At 49.5% G+C, this 22,074-nt stretch overlaps 1 protein-coding gene across 5 annotated transcripts in view; it reads right to left on the bottom strand.

The window, feature by feature from the left end:
• Window positions 1–1,407: 1,407 nt before the first annotated feature.
• RFX2 (regulatory factor X2) overlaps window positions 1,408–22,074 on the bottom strand; it is a 65,742-nt gene continuing 45,075 nt past the window's right edge. For 3 of the 5 annotated variants that reach the window (XM_066205388.1, XM_066205387.1, XM_066205389.1), the window contains 12 exons: window positions 17,649–17,830; window positions 14,536–14,655; window positions 13,495–13,610; window positions 12,661–12,779; window positions 12,259–12,371; window positions 10,022–10,173; window positions 9,136–9,233; window positions 7,640–7,789; window positions 6,278–6,486; window positions 5,834–5,987; window positions 4,281–4,323; window positions 1,408–4,148 (listed from right to left, as the gene is read on the bottom strand). In XM_066205388.1, coding sequence (XP_066061485.1) covers window positions 4,042–4,148; window positions 4,281–4,323; window positions 5,834–5,987; window positions 6,278–6,486; window positions 7,640–7,789; window positions 9,136–9,233; window positions 10,022–10,173; window positions 12,259–12,371; window positions 12,661–12,779; window positions 13,495–13,610; window positions 14,536–14,655; window positions 17,649–17,830 — 1,563 coding nt within the window. In that variant the 3' untranslated portion in view covers window positions 1,408–4,041. Of the gene's footprint in view, window positions 4,149–4,280; window positions 4,324–5,833; window positions 5,988–6,277; window positions 6,490–7,639; window positions 7,790–9,135; window positions 9,234–10,021; window positions 10,174–12,258; window positions 12,372–12,660; window positions 12,780–13,494; window positions 13,611–14,535; window positions 14,656–17,648; window positions 17,831–22,074 lie in introns of all 5 variants that reach the window. The other 2 variants (XM_066205385.1, XM_066205386.1) reach the window with 1 other exon arrangement.

Genomic DNA, 22,074 nt, shown 5'->3' with positions numbered 1-22,074 from the left:
GGGGGGCTGTGGAGCTGGGTAGAAACTGGAACTGCCACTGGAAGGGCAGGGAGCCTGCCTGAGCCTCTCCTGCCAGTCCGGGCAGGGGCTTGGCTGATGTTCCTGTGCCCTGTGGCCACATGGACAGCCCAAGGGCTCCACTGGCACAAGAGAAGATGCTGTTTCAGACCAAACGATGGGAGAAGTTGCGAGCAAACAACAGAAAGTGGCTCTGGTTCCTGTTTCCAAACTGTATTTTTGTGTTGGTTCGTTTTGAGAACTTCACCTCATTTTTCTTCACAAGTCCTCCTGTCCCAGAGGCTTCCCAGATGTTCTCTGCCTGTTCTCTGGCACTGCGGGGACAATCCAGGAGTGCCAGACCATGAACCTAAAGCCATCCCAGCCAAGGGACACGTTCCTGAGGGGACAAAGAGGAGGCAAGTCCGGGGCTCATCCCACCCTCCCATCCCAGCAGCCACGCACAGACTGAAGCTCTCCAAAGCTGTCCTGGCTGTCCCCAGAGCAGCAGCACCTCCCAGGCTGGTGGCACTGCAGTGTCCCCTGCCCCTTGGGCTGCTCCCAAGGGATCCCTGGGCTGTGCCACCCTGCCCAGCTCCAAGGTCACCCATCTGCGATGAGCCACAGGGACTGGCAATGTCCAACTGCTTCTGGAATGTTGTACCCCTCCGATTTCCCCGGGCCTGGTGCCAGCCCCTGGCCACCTCCCCTTCTCCTGCCACCTCCTGGTGCTCTCTGCTGGCTGGGAGGAGGTGGAAGACAAAATCCTGGGATGTTTGTGCTGAGATCCCTGCAGGATTTGCCCATGTGGGAGAGGTGATGGAGCCAGAGGCAGGCTGAGGATGGGGGGTGTAGGAACTAAGAGGATTTTGAGCTGTGTTTGCTTTCTGCTGAGGCAAGTTTTCTCAGGGTTAGCCCAGCTCCCCTGAGGGAAATAATGCAGGAATCTCCTGCTTCCAGACCCGAGATTCCCAAAGGAAGAGGCTCTGTCTGGTCCAGCCAGACTGGGAGGAGATCCAGAGGGAGGGTGAAGCAAAGGCAGAGAGGCTGAGGCTGAACCTTCCAAGGGGTCAGAGCAGGAATGACCCAGCACTTGTCACATCCCTCCCATCCTCACTGCTCCCATCCCCTCAATTAGTCTGGAAACTTAATTAGAAAATCCTCCTGTGGCCCTGTGCTGAGTCTGATCCTTCAGCCTCTCCTCCCCTCTGAGGCTGGCAGTGACAGGGGTTATCGCTACACACCAGCTGCTGCTCCAGGGGGAATCTGCCTTCCTGCAGACCCCGGATCCCTGCCTGAAACTGCTTCAATTACCCTGCCCTGGGCAGCTCCTGCACCCCCCGAGGCTGCTGCAGCATCTCCTGGCACCTCTCAGGGATCACAGAAGAAATGGGACCACGACACTCCGTGTGCAGGCCTGAGCATTGCATACACATTTATTGCTGTTCAGGTTTAGCTGGGAATTCTGTGCAAGGGGGTTTGGGAGCTTCTCCAGCCTCCTCACACGCTGCTGCAGAGCTCCAGAGCATCTCCTTTGCATGCTGGCTTCCCTTGGAGGAAGAGCTGACCTTCCTACGGCCCTCAGTGGGAGCAGGGCATAGATTTGGTCACTCAGTTGTTTTTTTTAGACTCTCTTATCTCATCAGCAGGATCTCAAGTGTGGACTCTGACCCGGGGAGTTTTCATGGTTATGTACATTTAAATCTGCCTCTCTCACTTCTCTCCTGCCACTTCCATGTGAGACATTCACCGACAAACACCACCCTGCCACAACAGCGTGGGACAGAGGGAAGATGTGCCACTGCACACTCTCATTTCCCTTGCCATTAGGAACGTGTTTGAAAGTGTCACTTGGCCTCAGTGCCACTGGGAACGAGAAAATCAGATTTGGATAGAATATACTCTGCCTGGCAAACGTACACGAGACCCCTGGAAAAGCTCGCACCAGACACTGCAGCATTAGAAACCATAATAATAAAAGCTATTTATGACACGGCCTTTATTCACAGAGAGATTTGCCCCAGGGCTTTGTTTTTGCAGTTTAGCTTGATGACAGATCCCCCCCTCCTCTGCCCTGTGGCCCGCAGCACCCCAGCGTAGCCCACAGCATCCCAGGGCAATCCATGTCGGCACAGACCCCACGGGACTTGGGAAAGGGGGACGAACCCTGCCGAGCTCCCCCAGCTCACCCCATGGGAGACACCCCCACACTGTCCCCGCAGGAAAAGGCAAAGGAATCCAGAGAGGGAAATGACACTGGAGTGCTGAGCCTCCCCCAGGGTCTGTGCCAGCCTCTCCCTACCTGGGATGGGCTTCTGGGTCAGTCTGAGCTGTGCTGGGTCAGTCTGAGCTGTGCTGGGCCAGCCTGAGCTGTTCTGGGCCAGCCTGAGCTGTGCTGGGCCAGTGTGAGCTGTGCTGGGTCAGTCTGAGCTGTGCTGGGTCAGTCTGAGCTGTGCTGGGCCAGCCTGAGCTGTTCTGGGCCAGCCTGAGCTGTTCTGGGTCAGTCTGAGCTGTTCTGGGCCAGCCTGAGCTGTGCTGGGCCAGTGTGAGCTGTGCTGGGCCAGCCTGAGCTGTTCTGGGCCAGCCTGAGCTGTTCTGGGCCAGCCTGAGCTGTGCTGGGCCAGTGTGAGCTGTGCTGGGTCAGTCTGAGCTGTGCTGGGCCAGCCTGAGCTGTGCTGGGCCAGCCTGAGCCATGCTGGGCCAATGTGAGCTGTTCTGGGCCAGCCTGAGCTGTTCTGGGTCAGTCTGAGCTGTGCTGGGCCAGGCTGAGCCGTGCTGGCCCTCCCAGATCGGGGGAAATGGGAACAAAGCCCACCCTAAGGCACTGCAGTCACACACCCTCGCCCTGCTCCGGACTCTCCTTCAACAGAGCAGGACATGGAGTGGGAATTTCACAAACCCCAGGGTGTGGGACCAGTTCCCATCTGCCTGGGCACCGTGGAGGATGGGGATTGCCATGGGATTGCCATGGGACTGCCATGGGATTGCCATGGGACTGCCATGGGATTGCCATGGGATTGCCATGGGATTGCCATGGGACTGCCATGGGACTGCCATGGGACTGCCATGGGACTGCCATGGGACTGCCATGGGATTGCCATGGGATTGGCCATGGGATTGCCATGGGACTGCCATGGGACTGCCATGGGATTGCCATGGGATTGCCATGGGACTGGCCATGGGACTGCCATGGGATTGCCATGGGATTGGCCATGGAATTGCCATGGGACTGCCATGGGATTGCCATGGAATTGCCATGGGACTGCCATGGGACTGCCATGGGATTGCCATGGGATTGGCCATGGGAGTGCCCCCAGGCATTGTGACACAGGGACAATGACCACGCTCTGCCTCCAGCTGCCACTGCCTCGGAGTCCTTTGGTATCTTGAGTCGGCATCCCAGGAGCTTTGGGGTGAAGTGCCAAGCTGGGGAGACATGGAAGCAGTGGGAATGCTCATCCCAATGTCCCAGAGCACGGCTGTGTCCGCTGGGATGTGCAGCAGGAGCCTCTCCCCGGCTGGGGACAAGAGGCACCGACTGTCCTGTGCTCCCTGGTACGAGAGATTTGGCAAAGCCACAGCCAGGACAGCTTGTCTGGAAAGGCTGGAGGAGCAGGGCCGGGTATTTTTCCTTCTTCTTGGGCACTGATTGGTTCAAGTTTGTATCACAGTGAAGTCTGAGACGCGGGGAAGGAACCCAAAGCACCTTCCCTGCCAGAGAAAGCCTCGTTTGTGCGCCTCGCTCGGGCTGGAGAGCGAGGACAGGATCTCCCAGCCAGGCACATCCCACCCGCTGCTGACCACAGAGGCTTCCATCCCTCGGGAGCAGCCTCTGGAGCTTCTCCCTCCACTCCGGAGGGACACTGGCGGCCAAACCAGCCCCGTGCCAGCGCCTGCCCCGGCTCAGCCCATCCTCAAACACAAGTAAACATAAAGAGAAACTAAGAGGCACTATAATAACGCAGATCCGGGGAGGCCCAGGCTTGGCACACCCAGCCCGGCTCCGGACGGCTCCGTGCAGCCGGGGAGAAGCCCGTGGCGGTGTCAGATGTCCTGCAGGGAGTGGCCGGGCTCGCTGCGCTCCCGTTTCACCAGCGGCTCCCCCAGCGCCCGCTCCGGGTCCACCTCGGTGCCCAGCTCGCTGATGTCATCTGCAAAAGGACACGGGTCAGAGCAGGGGACAGAGCCACCGGCAGCTCCTTCCCAGCAGAGCTCCTGAGGTGCCCCCGCCCGCCGCCATCCCACCGTGACCCTGCAGAGCCCCCGGCAGCCAGGGGAGGTACCTTTGTCCAGCAGTGTCGGCGACAGGGATGTGAGGTCACCAAACTGAAAGATAGAGGAGGCACAGGGTCAGGGAGGCTGCGGGGAGCCACGGTGCCAGACCCGCTCCGTGGCATCACCAGACAACCCCAACCACCCAGGAGAGACCCTGAGCACCAGTGCTGGTGGAGGAGAGCAGAAATCAAGACCAACCACGGGTTTTTTGGGGAAAAGCCTTTTGTTGCCGCTTAAACCTCTGGGCAAACACCACACAACAACAATCCAGGGCAGGATTTAGCTCTGGAATGAAGGGAGAAATTTTTCCACCTCCCAAGTGAAAAGTGGTGTCTTTTCTCCAGCCCTTTGCACCTCCCAGGCGTTTCCCCTCTCCTGGACTCCACCTTCACCTCTCTGCAAAGCCTTTGCAGTGATGCCAGAGAGAGTTTGGCCAGCGAGGCCATGGTGCCTCCTGGGTTCTGGAGATGCGGTGTCCCTCTCCAGGGCGAGGTCTGAGACACCAAACTGCTGTAACAGCAATGCTGAAAAGTCATGGACAGCTGGGCAGCAGCAGGAGCTGAGCAGAGTGGGAATTGCAAAGTTCAGTGGGAATGGAAGGACACCATTCCTCCTTCTTTGCTGGGAAGAATCAGCCTCCTCCTGGAGAACAGGAATATTGCAAGGGTTTAATGAAGGAAAAGCCTGAGGGATGAGAGCCTCCCACAGCTGGGTTTTGCTGGGAGCCAGCCTCTGCCTTTCATGTTCCTTTAATATCAGTAAAGGCAGAGGTTTTGCAGGGAACAGTGGGAACTCAGCACTGCAGCTGGAGCAGCGTGGGAGGGGAGGGAAGGCAGAACCGACGGGCTTTGGTTTGCTGGCTCCCTACATGAGCTCTGTGGAAGCTTCAAGGAGCAAATGAGATCAATTTTGAACACATGGGCTCAGTTTTAAACTCACAGTAGTTTCAACATTGCTGCCACAGGTTCATCTGGGGCTTTTAACTCTGTATTTCAGAGGGAAAAACTGGATGTGGCTTCAGCTAGGCAGGACTGGACCTGCCTGCAAGCCAGGCACCAGACTTACTGTCTGATCGGTGAACAAAAAAACCACCTCAAACTCTCACAAACAGCACAAACAACCCCATCATCCTCTTCTTCACCTCAAAAACGGTGAGAGTGGATGACTGTGCATGTAATGCTGGAGCTTGTAGAGGCCTGGAGGAGTTCAGTTGCTGAAAGCAACTTTTGGATCATTTCTTCTTGGTTTAGATGGACTTTGCCCTATCAGGAGTCCCAAAGTCAGGGCTGGCAGTCACGGGTGGTGCAGAGAAGTGGGGAGATCCTTTCCCTCCCTCCTCCAGGCCTCCAAAGCCCAAATGATGCTCAACCACCCCAAACCCAAAACCCACCAGCTCAGGGAAGCTGCTCCAGGAGTTCTATCCTTGTGCCAGGCACTCAAAACAACTCAGTAAATAATTTTTGTTGTGAAAACACAACACAGTGCGGTTTGTGAACCAGCGATGTCTCTTGAGAGGAGCTGCTGGTTCTGGGTTGGTTTGTAGGGGATAAAAGGTCCTCACCTCTCCCATGACAGCGATTGGGGTCTCCCCTGTTGCCTGGGCCACACGATGCTCCACCAGGTAGAACATGTACTCGTCGTAGAGCAGGCGGATCAGGTGGAAGGAGCCGAAGCTGGCGGCGCTGCGCAGGGTGAGGTCACGGATCACCATGGAGCTGGGAACAGACAGCAGTCACAAATCTGGGCTGAGTTTACACCTGTGCCGTGGCTGACGTGAGCTCTGGGCCCTGGAGGTACTGTGGGACCCAACACTGTCTCTGCCTCTGACCCAAAAGTATCAAAACGCTTGCAGAAATTGGTTTGTGGAGCATCCTATCCCCATCCTGAAAGGATACCAAAACTGCAGTTCACCAGAGTTTCATGGGAGTAAAGAACTTGGCTTTTCAAGGAGCTCTTTACATGCCTCTGATGCAGAAAAACCCTCAAAATGAGAAAGAAAATGTACCTGTAGAAGGACCACTTCAGCAGGAACTGCCTGGCTGCCTTGGGGAAGCTGGGGCTGCCCTCGTGATGCTTCAGCACTTGAGTGACAACATTGTCCAGCCAGCTGGCCCACTGGTCCAGAGAGCTCTGCTGCTGCAGAGTCAGCTTGAAATCCTGCTCCAGCTTCTGTACCATGCCCTCCTCACACTGGCACACCCACGAGGCCTGCTCCTGCTCGGGAGGAAAGGCTCACAGTCACTCATGCCCTGCTCGGGAGGAAGTATAGCTTTTTTATCTTCTTTTCTTCTGTCAGAGCCGGGATTAAATGCTCGGGAGATACAGCTTGTGTTCAGACTCAGATGTTTATTAATTCCTATCTATGTTACAATCTCACAAGTTGTGAGTTCAAGCTAACAATGTGAAAAACGGTTCTGTCTCTCTACAAGGCCTTTTAAGAACAAACTGTCCAATGACATCTATATTATTTTTACTTTTAACCCAATAACCAACCACCCATGGCCCGCGATGTGGATTTTTCTACCCAGTTACAAAATCCCACCCAGACCCATGAAGAAGAAGGTGAAGAAGAAGGTGAAAAAGAAGGACTCATAAACCTCCATCTTGCTTTGTATATATATTACTCTATTCTAAAACCTTAAACTCTTAAGTTTCCACCCTGTGATATCACACACTTCTATTCAAACTACACACCCACAATCCCAGTGCTATCACTCAATTTTGGAAGCCTTTTCCAAGACCTCAGGTTAAATGCAGTGTTTTCTTGAAGGTCAATGCCTGTCAGCACAGAAAGTCTAAAATTCTCAGTGCCCAGGGTTCCAAGAAGGAAGGGCTCACAAGTTATTCATGCCCTGCTCCTGCTTGGAAGAAGGGCACACAGTTACTCATGCCAGGCATGCATGGTGTTGCATCTCAACCCAGGAATTAATTTTTAGCATTCAAGGGCTGCAAACCAGCTCTGAATCATGGCCCCTCTGATCTTTGTGGACCACAGTATTTTTAGAACTACATAACAGTTGGTAGCACTTTGTTCTTCACTGCAAAAGTGGTAAAGCATTGGAATGGGGTGCCCAGGGAAGTGGTGGAGTCACCACCCCTGGAAGTGTTCAAAAAATAAGTGGACGTGGGGACAGGGTTTAGTGGGCACGGTGGGGTCCAGCTGAAGGTTGGACTGGATGGCCTTGGAGCTCTCTTCCAGCCTTAATGATCTTTGAGTCTTACAGAAGCTCCTTTTCCCGCTGCTCACGGCGAGGTGGAAAATTTACCGAGCAAAATAACACCAACACCTTGTTCATTCAGCTGGCTTCCAGCACTGGGAGCTGAGCACTGGTGGGGCAGCTGGGCAGGAGAGGAGCCCGTGGGTTACCTGCACGTTGGCGAAGTCCACGCGGTTGAGGTCGCTGAGCATCTGGTTGATCTGGGATGTGTTCTGCAGCACGGCGCGCGCCGCCTGCGCCAGGTGGTTGAGGGACGTGTACCTGCGCAGGGTCTGGGCAAAGGCACTCACCACCCCCACCTGCAACACAGCACGGGGGGCTGCAGGGCCTGCTCTGCTCCCTGCACAGCCCTGCATGCCCCAGCACAGGCGCTGCTGCAGTCACCAGCCCTGCAAGTGGTCAAAAAACCTGCTGGGGACACGGTTTAGTGGTGGCCTGGGCAGTCCTGGGGTAATGGTGTGGGCCTGACATTTCTGGGTCTGAGAGATTTCCGCCTGCTGGCAGCTGCTGACTTTTTTCCAAGGAAAAGTTTCTCAAGAAAGCTTCTTCTCAAAACAATCTTGGCAAACAACTCTCCTTTCTCAAAACAATCTTTCTCCAGGTGGTGTTTTGCTCTTTCTCTGGTTTAACCAATGGGATTAGAGAAACGTTGTTCCTGTTCACCAACCATGTTAAGTCTGTATGGGAACACCTTATAAAAGGTAGTAAGAATTAGACAATAAAGATTTTTTTCTCTGCTCTTTGCCTTCTGCAATATTTGGAGTCTCTCATCTTTCTTTTGTGTCCTACAACGACAGTAGTGGTTGGACTCAAATCATCTTAAAGGTCATTTCCAACCTAATCCTTGTGCCAGGCACTTGGAACAACTCAATCAACCTTTGGGCACAGTGTTTGTGAATCAATGGTGTCTCTTTGGATGCTTCTCAGTTTGGGTTGGTTTGTAAGGAATAAAGGATTCTGACCTCTCCCATCACATCTCCCTGGCTGCCTGGGCCACACAATGCTCCACCAGGAAGAACATGCACTCATCATAAAGCAGTGGAAGGACCCGAACCGAAATAATTCTCTGATTCCATTAGTTATTCTCTTTAAGCTACCAGGTTTTCACACTCTGCCTCCAGCAGAACCAGCAATGTGGGAAGAGGCAGTTAGAATCCCTGGCTTTAGGAAAACAGGAGCAGGAGCCTTGGGGCAATGCCAGTCACTCCTGGGCTTTCCAGGAGGACAGCCTCATTCCAGGGCAGAGCTAACAGGGAATGGTCCCAGCCCCGAGGCTGCCAGAGCTCCAGGAGCGTTTGGACAACGCTCTCAGGGATGCTCAGGGTGGGATTGTTGGGGTGTCTGTGCTGGGCCAGGGGGTGGTGATGATCCCTGCGGGTCCTTTCCAGCTCAGGATATTCTGTGGCTCTATGATTTTCTCCCACAAAGCTTTATCTGCAATTGCAGGACACAGGAATAGCTCCATGGACAGAGCATCATCAGCCTCTGGTACAAAGGAACTGCCCCACCTGTCCTCCCACCCCTGGCTGAGTTTGGTTCAGAATCACTCATTGCACCGAGCCAGGTGGCCAAACCCCAGCAGGAACTTCCAACCCCTGTGGAAAACTACAAGATGCAGAAACACACTGGGCCCAACTCTGCTCACCTTGGTCTGCACGACCTGTGGGGGGAATTCACTCATGGCATTCATCAGCCACCCTTCCAAACTCTTGGCAAAGTTCCGGATGGCCTGTGTCAGCGTGCCTGCAAAGAAGGCTGCCAAGTCAGAAAGGCTCCTCTGTGGCATTTTTGGGTACCACTTTTTAGCTTAGGACTGCTGGGAAAGCACAGCCTGTGGGCTGGTTAGCTGGGATGTCAACTCAGCACCAAGGAAATCAGCTGGGTTGATGCACTCAAATAATTCTTTGACGTTATTACTCAAACTCTTCTTATTATTCTTCCTCTTTTTCTTTTTTTTTTTCATTTATTCTTATTCTTATCCTTACTCTTACTCTTATGACAATTGGGTTTTTCCAACCTAAACATTTCTATGGTTTATTATTCTTATTTTCTTTCATTCTTTTCTTATTTATTATGGCCCTTCTGAGCATTTTCCAAGCATTGAAATTCGCTCTTAAAGACACCCTCGTGCCCCAGCTTGTGATATCCCTCAGAGAGACATCTGGGAATCCAAATCAGAGAGAAAACTCTTAATACCCCATCAATAATCTCCCAAAAACTTGACCCCTAATTTCCAGGAGTTCAGTCAGGGACAGGATGGTCCTGTGCAAACAAAGACCTCCAAAGAGTCCCATATCCAAAGTGTGTTTTTCACCTGATTCCTGGCTAAAATCAGATGTGATCTGTAACCCACCAGATTTAAAAGGGAGGAGAATCCCCAGGGAGTACAGAATATCCCCCCAGAGCAATGCTGCAGGAGGAATATTTAAGCCAAACACCTCCAAGTGGGTTTTTACAGTGGGAATCTTTGTGGCAAGTGGTGGGCAGAGTGAGAGCGGGCTCAGGTCCCGGGAGGAGCTGTGGGTACTCACTGGGCACTGGCCTGAGCACGTCAGGGATGAGGATCTCCACCAGGGCCTGGTACAGGATGTGGTCACAGCTCCTCATCCACTTGAGGATGGGCTCGTACTTGCACAGGGTGATCAGTTTGTCCTTTGGGAGGGTCCCTTCGGGTTCCTCTTCACTGCAGGAGGAGGAAGAAGGAGACAGAGTTAGCAGCAGGTTTGCATTCAGTGCTTTCCTCCTCCTCTGCATTTCTAACTCCAATTTTCAGTGGAAAAAAGATGTTGTGTGCCTTGCAAGAGGAAATATTTGACTGTTCTTACAGGTCTTGTCTCTGCCAGCACCTCCCTGTCCTTGGGGCCAGAGCTCGGAGCAGTTTTCCCTCAAATCCACACTCCTGGTGCTTGGCCTGCCTTCCCCTCTTCCCTTTTTAACTTCACTGCCTCTCACACCCCCTGTTTATGTGGGAGCTGAGCTCCAGCACAATCATTTCAGCCAGCAAAGGCTGTGCTGGTTCCTCCAACTGCTCCCAAAACCTGCCACCCCTCTGCTCTCAACCTCCTGAGCCACAGCACTGGGGACAAAAACTTTGCAGCCAGTGTAGGGGCAGATTAGCTGATATTGAGATGTTTTCAAGGTGTTGAACACTTCCAAAAGCTGGATGTTTTCAGAAGGAATGAGACTGGATGCTTGGATGAGAACAGAACATGTTGTCTGTAAGTGACCGAGGCCAATCCAGCCTCCATTATTTTCATTTTGTAGATGTATAAAGGCACAAGATATTTGTTACACAGCGAGCAGAAAGAGCTGAAACCTGAATGCTCTGCCAGAGGATCACAGCACAGCTGCTCACCCACACATTGTGTCAGGAATTGGGAATTTGGACGGGTCTTTCCCCACGCATTGCATCAAAATCATTAAAGCCAAGCCTTGGACATGCTCTAAGGGGGAACTTCGAGCCTCAGGCTGCAGAATTCTAGTGATGAACTCCATGGGCATCACTCCTGGAAAATCCCACATGGAGAAACAGGTCATGAAACTTGCTGTGAGGTGCATCCCTGTTCTGCATCTTCTCACACTTTCAGGGTCCCACTTCCCTAATATTTGGGGTTTATATTTATATTTCTGTATTAAGAAGGGGAGGGAGCGTGTTATTTATTTCTCTGGGTTACTGGCAGAGGTGGGAGAGCCCTGCAGAAAAGCTGCCTCCAGTTTCCCCTGTGTACCTAGAAACAGCTCCTGGGGTGTTGCAATCTGCCTGGGAGCTGTTCCCTCAGGAAAGCAAGATTTTAAACCAAGCAAACACAGCTGCAGTGAGTCCTTGCAGGAAAATATCCCATGGGCAACATGTACAGGGCCATATTCTACACTTTTTTGAGGGATTTTTTGCTTATTACTCAATGTTTTACCATTTTTCTTCTGAAGAGAAAAACCTTTGTCTTCATAGCATCAGTAAAAGTGGACAGATTTGTGATAGAAATTTTAAGAAGAAACCTTCATTTTTTCAATTTTATCTGTTTTCACTTATTTCCATTCCCCTGGCAGCAGCTCCCAATGCATAAAGGATGAGGAAGAGGCACAGCAACAAGCCAGGCAGGAGTGAAGAGATTAAATCAGCTTTGTTTGCAATGATCTGCCTCAAAACACGAGGCACTGACAGGTCTGGGCAGCCAGGCAAGGCAGAGACTCAGGCCGGATATTCCTAAAACCTCAGAGAGTCCCTAAAATCTGAGCCAGAGGATGGCACTGAGTCATGGCAGGGAATCATCACCCTCTGCTCCTGAACACTTGGAGCATCCCCTTCTTTGCTGCAGAAGGTGCAAGGATGAGAGGAAACAGCCTCAAACGGTCCCAGGGGAGGTTTAGATTGGATATGAGGGAAAATTTATTCACTTGAAGAGTGACCAGGCACTGGAACAGGCTGTGCAGGGCAGTGGTGGAGTCACCATCCCTGGAAGTGTGCAAAACACGTGGGGATGTGGCACTTGGGGACGTGGTTGGGTGGTGCCCATGGCAGTGCTGGGTTGACGGATGGACCCGATGATCTTGGAGGACTTTTCCAACCTCAGTGACCCCACAGTTCTCTAATCAGACTTTCCCAGGGTTCTGAACTTTGCATTACAATATTAAACACTTCCAACACGGCTCTGCAGGGCAGAAAGGACTCCCAGATTCTCCAAAGCACTGAAAAACCCTAAAAACACTTGATGCACCTTAAAAAAGAGATCTACCTGCAAGAAATGGAGCAGGGAAGGCCGGGGAGTACCTGGAAGGCAGAGCAGTGGGGCCATCACTAGGGGGTGCCTTGGGACTCCAGAAGGATTGCCACAGCTTCTCGATGTAGTGAAACTGGAGGTTCATCACGACATCCAAAGTGGCCTGACAGCAAGGAACACCACGGGGTCAGCACTCAGCTCGAGTGCTGCCACTCACAGGAAGTAATTTACACGGAAAACAACGGGATTGGCACTGTTTTAGTAACCAACTTAACATAAAACACAGAGAAAAAAAATCAATGTTTGAGTTGTAATTTCTGGCAAATGAAGCATTGCTGATTATATTCCAGCTTTTCCTAAGAGTGGGATATGAGCTGGTCACATGAATGATGTCCCACGTCAGTCAATAAATCAATTACAAATAACCACCAAAGAATATTGCAAACAATCACCTCGCAGTGTCTCCTGTAGAGAACCTGCAGAGTTTTCACGTCGTTCAAGGTGAAACCTTCTTGTAAGAGGACATTACCAAGATCAGGGGCTGGGAACTCAGGAAAGACGTGGGTTACATCTGGGGAAAGAAATTGGGAGACGTGGTGAGGGTTAGGAAAGCTCAGAGTACAGGTGAGCACAAGGTGCTGCTGTCACTGGAGGCTCTTTCATGTTCCAGCTGGGATGAGACATGAAAAATGAGATAATTTAGTCCTTTCCCTGATTTGTGCTGTTATACTGAGAAAAAACAAACAACCACAGCCCAGTGGATTCAGTGGGGAAAGAAAAATGTTTTCCTTAAAAGAAAAGGATTTCCTTAAAATCCTTTCCTTTCTGTTTGTAGTAAAAGAAACAAGAAAACGTTATCCTCATCTACCAGCCGTTAGAATTTCCCTGAAGCCTGGAAAATGTCTCTCTGGTATTTAAGGAGTACAGTGGGGAATAGAATTGGGCAGCAGAGGTGTCAGGAGCTGGGATTTGTGATGGAGATCCAGGACCAGCAAAAAAACTTAGCAAGTGTGACACTACAAAAACCTATAGAACACATACTATATATTTTTAAAAACCCACAAAAATTATATATATATATTTATATTGTATAATATATAATAATATCTATAAATAACAAAAAACAATATCTCTAAAATATATAAAATAAATATATAGATATCTGAAAAAATAAAATGCTGTAGATTTATTAGGAAAGCAAACAACTGCACAACAGTCAGGACTTGCTGGATAAAACCTTCCCCTTAAAGCCCAAATCCCTGATGTGGAATAATTCATCTCCTCACCTATGAACTGCTGGTGGTGCTGGCTCTGAGCAGCCACTGACTGCTCGGGCGTGGTGTGGGGGTTGCTGTTGGATGCACTCTCTGCCATCCCATCCATCTTCTGGGCTGCTCTGTACCTAAATTCCATCAGAATTAGGACAGATTAGGATCCACACAGACAGGAGAAAACACCTACACGTTATTTACAGCAGAGGTCTGTGAGTTCCTGGAGTGCTTGGTACGTTCAAGGCAAACATGTTGGGGGCTGATCATGTATATTGTGGACTCAGATGGAGGGGAAATGAGAAGCTCCTTTTGAAAAGCTTCCCCAAGACAGAATTAAGGGGACTAAGAAGTTTGGTGACACCAAACAATGAAAAAAGAGAAGCAGAGCTGCAGAGGGTTCCAGAGCAGACTGTCTCAAGCACTGACTTCTGCATTTACTTTCTGTCTGGGAGCTGAAGAAATAAATTCTGCCCCTTCTGCACTTCAGCAACAACCAGAAGTATCCATGCTTGCAGGAAACAATTCCAAATCCCTTTCCACACTGGGTTTTATTTTTAAAATGACTCAGGCACAAGACTAAGCATGGCACCATTTAACTTGCACTTTTGCACAGAAAGACACCCAAACCCTCCAAATCCACCCAAATACAGGACAAGCCCCCAGGTCCCTCACATTGATTTGGCACCAACAGCTCCATAGCTGAGGCCCTAAACCATTTTGGCTACAGGGAGGCTGTGAAAGGGTGGAACATACCACTGGCGAGGAGAACAGGCAGATAAATCCCATTCCATGGAATTCCAGAAGAGTTTGGATTGGAAAAGACCTTTAAAGGCCATCTGGTCCAACGCCCCGCAGTGAGCAGGGACATCTGCCACCAAAACAGGCCGCTCCAAGTCTCACCCAACTTGGCCTTGAATATTTCTAGGGATGGGGCATTACCTGGGATGGGTTTCGGACCATTCCACAGCTCGGCTCTGGTTCTTCACCAACCTGGCTTGAACTTCCCAAATCCCAGGGAGCTGCTGAGTATTTTGGGAAGGGCCTGGGAGCACCTACCTCTGCTTCTGGTGGATGGGCTGCTGCCTCATGGCCATGTACTGCGTGTCCTCCTGCAGGCGGTTCAGCGGCGACTCCGGCTTCAGGCGGATCCCATAGTAGTGATATTTGGAATTTCCCCTGGAAATATCAGCTCAGTCAGTGGAAGGGGCACTGTGGTCCTGGTTGCTTGGACAATACGCCCCGTTTCGTGCAGCACACAGCTGCCAAGTGTTGGAGTATGAATCCCCCTGGGCCAAATCCACACAGGCCCAGGAGCGCTCAGAAATGTGAGGATTGAATTAGAACCTTCAGAGAAACTAAAATCCACCCAGACATGAAGTAGAAATGCAAGTTTAGTTTTAAATAAATGGAGGATTTTTAAGTGCCTTAAACAAATAAGACCCTGTGTCGGGAAGAAAAGGACCTAAAAACTAGTTTAAAACTCAAAAGCTTTGCCTTTTGCAAAGACAGATAAACTCTAGACATTATGAAAATAATGCAACCTTGCTAAACATTCCTAGGTGGAACAGACAGAATTATGGATGTAGAATTTGTGTAAGAATTTACGTTTGCCTTCGCACATCAATTTTAGCTCTGGATAGGTCCAACACTTGTAACAAAATTCGTGTTTAAGCCTGATTGGCTAAAAATAGAATAAAATGCACTGAGACTGTTAGAACACACACACAGGACTCACGAAAACACTGCTGCTGCTGTTGTTGCTATTGCTGTGACTGCTCCTGATAAGATGCTTAAGGGACATGGAATATGTGCTGCTGCTGCTGTGGCTGCTGCTTCTGCTTGAGAATTATAAACTTTATGTTACAAGAATCCTGCAAAGTGCTACAGACTGATAACTTTGCCTTCATGGGACTGATTTAATGATGCACTAAAGGACTTTGCTTTTACAACTACCCAGCTTCTGGTCTTCAATGAAGACGTGCCAAAATCTCGATGACAGCCAAGCACTGTTTGAGTGGCTGAAGGGATGAACTGAGGAAATGCCATCATCCCTGAGAAAATTTAAACCCACCTACGGCCAAGTGCAGTGGCATCCACACTTAAACCTGGCCAGGTTTGTTCCAAGAAAACCGTGGTGACTGGGGAAGGGAGGAGGGAAGTGCTACAATAAAAAGTGTTATTAAGCAGAGTGACTGAAAGACCACGGGGGATGCTTTGCAATTTGATGAGGGTTTAGGGGTTTGTTTTTTCCATAAAAACAAGCATCCATCTTTATCTAGACTTGGATAAAACAAGCCTGACTGAATGGCCCACTATGAACAGAAAAATGTCTTTCTGCTGCCAGCACTTCTGCAGCATCAGCAGCAGGCTTTGATGTGGTTTTGTCCTTGGAGCTGCTCATTTTTGTAGGTTTTGTAAAGACTGAAAGCTTTCTCCAAGCACAGGGGGCTGGAATTCTTTCTCCTTTGCTGCTGTGGTGCTCCTTAGGAGGATGTGATTCCACCACATTGGAGAGGTGTGTCAGCTGAAGTTTTCCCACCAAACTGGAATTTTTTGGTCCCAGTGGGAGCGAGGACAGTTCTGCAGCCATGGACACGTGGTGACAGTGTGTCCAGCTTGGCTTCAGCCCATTTGTCACCATAAATGGGTAAATTGAGTCCTCAGAGGGAGAAGAGACCAAGCCAGGGAAGCACCAACAGCATCTCCAGAGCACAGAGTAGGGAGGCTTCAAATTCCTTTGCTGTGCCACTAAAACTGGGACTGGAGGCACCTTAAATCCAAGGATGCTTCCCATTGGAAAATCAGAGAGGTGTAAGAGAGGAGCATTTATCAAATTGTGTTCTTTTTGGGGACAATTTGTTCTTTTCAAGGGCCCAGTTTAATTGTTGGGTCTTTGTCACTACCCCAAAGGCTTTTACACACACCCTGTGTTCAGCCCTGTCCTAAGTGGTTTAAGTGCCTGCCAATTAAATAACAGCTGCCTTTATAACCTAAAATTACAATGAGTAAGAAAATAATTGGGGTCAGCTCTTTCCATACTAATTGAGGTTCACTGTCCCCTTCCTTGCCTGCACATTTGCAATTTTCAGTGCAGTTTTTTTTGCTCACTTGTTTATTCTTTAATCCTTGATGGGATTAAACAATTTCTCTCCTCCAAGGAAATTACTTGAGAGCTCTTGCATTTGACCCAGTCTAGAGGAATCCACTGCTCCCCTGCTCTTCCTACGACTGTTACCTTCACTTTCCAGCTGTGGAATGCCCTGGTCACATCTGGTTTTGTTCCCATTTAAAAGCCCAGATATTTAAGCTTGAATTTTATTATAAAATCTTCAACAACCAAAACAGTGAATGTTTTACAGGCAATATATTACCCACTTTTAAAATATTATAAGCTGGGATAAAGTTCACACTCAGCTGTGCAGAAGCTTTGGATGCTCCCTTGAAGGACAAGTCTGTAATTACAGTTTATTTTCTCATGTTACACTTTTCCTGTAACATCTTACAGATCTTTGACAGTTTGGAAGAAAAAAAAAACAACTCTCTTGCAAGATTCAGCCTGATGCTTTGGGCATTTCAGAAATAAACCATTTATAATTTTACACCTTGTCTGCACCAAAGCTGTGGGCACAGGGTCTGTCGTGGGGGATCTTTACTGGACTCAAAGGGAGAAATGGCTCCACCAGGAATTTTGGGCTCTGCAGTGGAAATTGTGAGGATGAGTTACCTCATCTTTGTCAAACAAATACAGAATCTCAGAATACCCCGATTGGAAGAGAACACAAGGATCACTGAGGCCCTGGACAGACCCCCCAACAATCCCACCCTGAGCATCCCTGAGAGCGTTGTCCAAACGCTCCTGGAGCTCTGGCAGCCTCGGGGCTGGGACCATTCCCTGGGGAGCCTGGGCAGTGCCCCAGCAGCCTCGGGGGGAAGAACCTTTCCCTGAGCTCCATCCCAAGCCCTTCCTGGGGTAATGGGATCCTCCTGGGATGAGAAACAGTTCAGGTTCGCATAAAACACACTCCCCCACCGCATCAGGGTCGCATGTTTCCGTAGATCTCAAAAGAGAAAGACCTGAACCTTCTGAAGATGCCCAGGAGGTTCTGAGTGCACCAGAGATGCTGCAGGAGGGTTGCTTTGTGCTTATTGAACTGCAGATTCCCACCAACCTGGTGCCCAGGCGCCGGGTCCTCAGCCCCATGAAGACGGAGCGGATGAGTTTCCCGAAGGACGCGGCGTTGACGGGGTCCAGTTTGTGCTCCTGGCAGTGCCGCAGGTAATGGTTGTACAGGGAGCTCCTGGGCAGGCTCACACCTTCTGCTGTCTCGTAGTTATCCAGCAGCCACTGCAGCTTCAGGCAGGGGAAAATAAAGAACATGCAAGTCTAAAGAGTGCTGGGAGGTCAGGAGGGGTTGGCAGGTAAACATCCGGACGGAGAAATTTGAGAGAACTGAATAATTAATTTATATTTCACATTAATTCGCATCACTTATAATTTTTATAACTTTATGTTAGTTTATAGGATGGCAAAAGCACCCCCAGCCCAAACAAAACCAATCAGGCTTTTCATTAAAACACAGTCCTGCTGCCACCTCAGTGTCCACCTCGGGTTCAGATGAATTCCTGCAGAGCCAAAATAAAGCTGTAAAACCCCGCATTTTCCAAGGAAAAGAGATCTTGAGACACTGCCTAGGAGAAATAAATTTTAGGGGAAGGAAATTGATGCAAAGTCTTTATTAATTGGAAGATTGGCATGTCTGCAACGGCTCCCTTAACAATAAAATTAATGGTTGCCAAAGCAACCTTCAAAATCTGAGGGAATCCATCTACTTTGCAAAATTTACTGTCTGAACTTCTGACATGGCTGTTGATTAAAATTTGCAATTAATATAAATTATTTATACCGAGATAGTCTGAAAGGGCAGGTCCAGCACACGGTGTCAGCACAGGAATTCAAATGCAAAGCCCTCAATCTCCTCTAATTGACTAAGTGACTTCAGCATCAATAAAATGAGTCTTGTAATAATTGAATTTTGGAAGGAACTGGATGTACACGTGGACTAATATCAGCAGGGTGGGTAAGAGGCCTTTCACTGTCATGAGGGATGTCTGGGATTAATATTTTCCAGGCTTCCCTCTTCCCCCAGATCTCCATCTCTGCACCAGAACCAGCTGCACTCCCACCAGATCAGGGCAAAACAGACTCCGGTTGTGGATGCCAAATATCAGCCACAGCATCTCCATACAACTGAGAGCCCAAGCACATATGGGAACTGAGCACGGATTTAGTCTAGAAATCAGTGGGATTAGACAAAGCCCATGGATCTGCACTCAAACCCTCTCCACTCCCACTCTTATATCCCCCTCTTTCCTCCCATTTTCTCTTGGTGACACTCCAAGGTCCCAATTCACCACGAGGCTGGAGTTTTACATCAATAATTCTGTGAAAAGACAACCTGAGCTGTGTGATGACATCTCTGGCACCTCACTCCACTGAGCTGTTTCCAGTTCCTGTGTTCCATCTCCCACTCTGCTCTCACACGAGGGCTCTGCAGCACCCTCGGTGTGTGTTCTGTGGGTCTCCTTCACACATCCAAATTTAAACTGCTGCTGCACAAAGTCGGCTGGATCCAAAACCGTGCACTTTAAGTTCTACAATTAAAACTATTCCGTTCAGCCTGGAGAACAGAAGGCTCCAGGGAGAGCTCAGAGCCCCTGGCAGGGCCTGAAGGGGCTCCAGGAGAGCTGGAGAGGGACTGGGGACAAGGGATGGAGGGTCAGGACACAGGGAAAGGCTTCCCACTGCCAGAGAGCAGGGATGGATGGGAGATTGGGAAGGAATTGTTGGCTGTGAGGGTGGGGAGGCCCTGGCACAGGGTGCCCAGAGCAGCTGTGGCTGCCCCTGGATCCCTGGCAGTGTCCAAGGCCAGACTGGACAGGGCTTGGAGCAGCCTGGGACAGTGGCAGGTGTCCCTGCCTATGGCAGGGGTGGGGCTGGATGGGCTTTAAGGTTCTTCCAACCCCAACCATTCCATGATTTGTTAGCTGGAGCTGATCCAAATCCCACCACAAACTCCCACGAATGCTGCACCCATCAGCTCTGGTGGCCTTTGGAGCAGACCAGAGGCTGCCACAGCTGGAAGAAAGAAAAACCTCCTGGCCCCTTTTCCCTCTGTCCTGCTCTTCAGGAGCCTCTCCTCCTCCTCCCACCTTCCCCCAGTTCCACACCACCCAAGATGCTCTTTGAGGGGATCTCCCAACGACAAAGATCATTCCCCAAACCCCCCAGTTCCAACAGATGGTTTGTAAATGATCCATGACGATCCTTCCTGCTCCCATCTGCAGCAGAGACACCCCTGGAAGCTCAGAAAGTCTTTCCTGAGCCTCCCCCAGCCATTCAGTTCCCTCTAACAAAAGTGAACCCCAGTGGTTTTGCCATAAAACACCAGCAGGAATTCGGTTTTTAAGCTGTTCACATCTATGTTAATTTTGGCCCATCCCGTATATTTAAAAGATTATTGCTTGAGATCCTTTCAAATTTTTAATCCAGGTATGTTATTTATCCTATGGAAGATACTGAATGTGCATCAGCTATTTATCTCCTGAACCTTAAGCCTTAAGCCTTAAAAAAAATATAAAAGTTGTGTATTGCTATGGAAAATTCAGATCCAGATAAACCCTCTCATTTAAATTTGATCCTGGGCATTTTTATTCTAATCCCTGATATTTCTAGAAGATTCCCTTCATCTCCCAGCTTCCTTTTCCTGCAAATGCCTTTTTATATTCCCTTAAACATTGCAGAGTTTCACAATATGAACTCCCACTATTGAATTAGAAATTTATTATGAAGCACACAAAAGAGCTTGAAACAGAGATCTGTCAGAATATAAATAATTTCCCAAACACGATTTTTGCTCTTCCTGCACAGCTAATAACACACTGGGCACTTAAAATGAGAAAATTAAAAACCCTTTCCATTTGAATCTCTTATTCTGTTTGCTTTCTGAATTTCGCTCAGTTGTGACAGTCAGACATTCCCCAGTTTAATTCTGTTTATGCCACAATCAGGTTCCAGTACAGTCACTCTAAAGCCATATGCTGCTGTGGTTGTTACAGGCACTACAGGGGAACATTTAATTTTCATTTCTACCTTAACTTTATTTCTATCTGACTGTTTGGTTTCCTTTGAAAGAAAACACTGGCAAAAACATCATCCTGGTTTGATCCAAGGGTGGAAAAAATTACTCTTGGGGCTGGCTAAGAAAATAAAAAAAAAAATATTTTTTGAAGGTCCAGGTTTGGAGAAGTTTTCTTGTGGCCACTTCTATGAAATATAAAAAAGAAACTATTTTGGGGTCATATTTAAGGTGCTTTTAGCTGGGACCATGAGCAGCAGGTTGCTAAATTTCCACTTACTCGAGCTCAGAGTTAGGACAGAGCCTTTCGCTCACAGGAAAGGATTCCAGTGGGGGTTATTTTGTGTTTTTTGGTATTTCATTTTGCAGACAATGAGGAAAAATTACATTTTCTCCCTACTCCTGCTTGTGCTGTGGATACCCCTGAGCCACAGGGCCTCAAGGCATCTAACTCCTCCAACTTCAGGCTCTTGTGTACAAACATTGCAGTAATTTTTCTCTGATTTCTTTGCATCATCTGCAAGTTCATAACTGGCAAAGAAATAACCCCCTGACCCAGGGGCTCTGCAGTGTCAGCTGCGGCCACACACTGACATGGTTTCATCAGAACCACCTCGTGTCACGGGGGCTCAGCAGGAGCTTCACCTTCCCCACTGCATTTTTCAAGTGCACTTAAATACCCTCTCAGGGAGGTTTCGAAGCCAAATTCAGTTATCAAGCTCCATTTCATATTGATTTTAGTTAAATTATGTGGAAAAAATTTCCCTCTGGACTGAGATACCTTTAACTGTCCTCTTGGGTTTTTTTAAAACCCCAAAGATTCCTGGCGTGAACCATCTGCTGATGGTAACAAAATAAACCTCATTATCCCAAGAATTTGCACATTTCCAAAACGCCAAATTTAAATCAAGGCACAGAAGACAATGAAGAACTCTGCAACCTTAAGGCTCAGAGCAATTAAGCCACAACTAAGTGCAATTAGCATCATCTCCCCGTTTCCTCTTGCTTTTGCCAAGGTGGAATTTGCTTTCAGCCCTGACAAATTGCAGTCACCTGCTGCTTCTTTCCTCCAGCACCAGCCTGACAATCCTGTGTGCCAGCCATGGGCAATTTGGGATGGGAAACGTTCTCCCTGGTGTTGAGGTTTTGTTCTTTGCCATGAAGAGGTGGGGACTGGAACACCCTGGAGACCAGAAATCTTTTGTGCCACAGCAGGAGCTGGGGAAGGTTCAGCACTGGGATGTCCCACAGCTGCCCTGGGAGCCAGCTCTGGCCACCTGCAGCCTCCAGGTGGTGGCTGCTCCATCCCTGGAGCTTCCAAGGCAGAGCTCTGAGCACCCTGGTGTGGTGGAAGGTGTCCCTGCCCATGGCAGGAGGTTGGAATTAAATGAGCTTTAAGGTCCTTTCCAACCCAAACCATCCCGGTCCAGCTTCCTGCTCCAATCAGGGGACACTTCCA

The sequence above is a fragment of the Chamaea fasciata genome, unplaced genomic scaffold (genome assembly GCF_029207755.1).
Source record: "Chamaea fasciata isolate MVZ Bird 193981 ecotype frontalis unplaced genomic scaffold, bChaFas1.0.hap1 SCAF_28, whole genome shotgun sequence".
NCBI classification, from domain to species: domain Eukaryota; kingdom Metazoa; phylum Chordata; class Aves; order Passeriformes; family Sylviidae; genus Chamaea; species Chamaea fasciata.
Note: the sequence above shows the minus strand (reverse complement) of the source record. Positions and strands in the feature narration are given on the sequence as shown.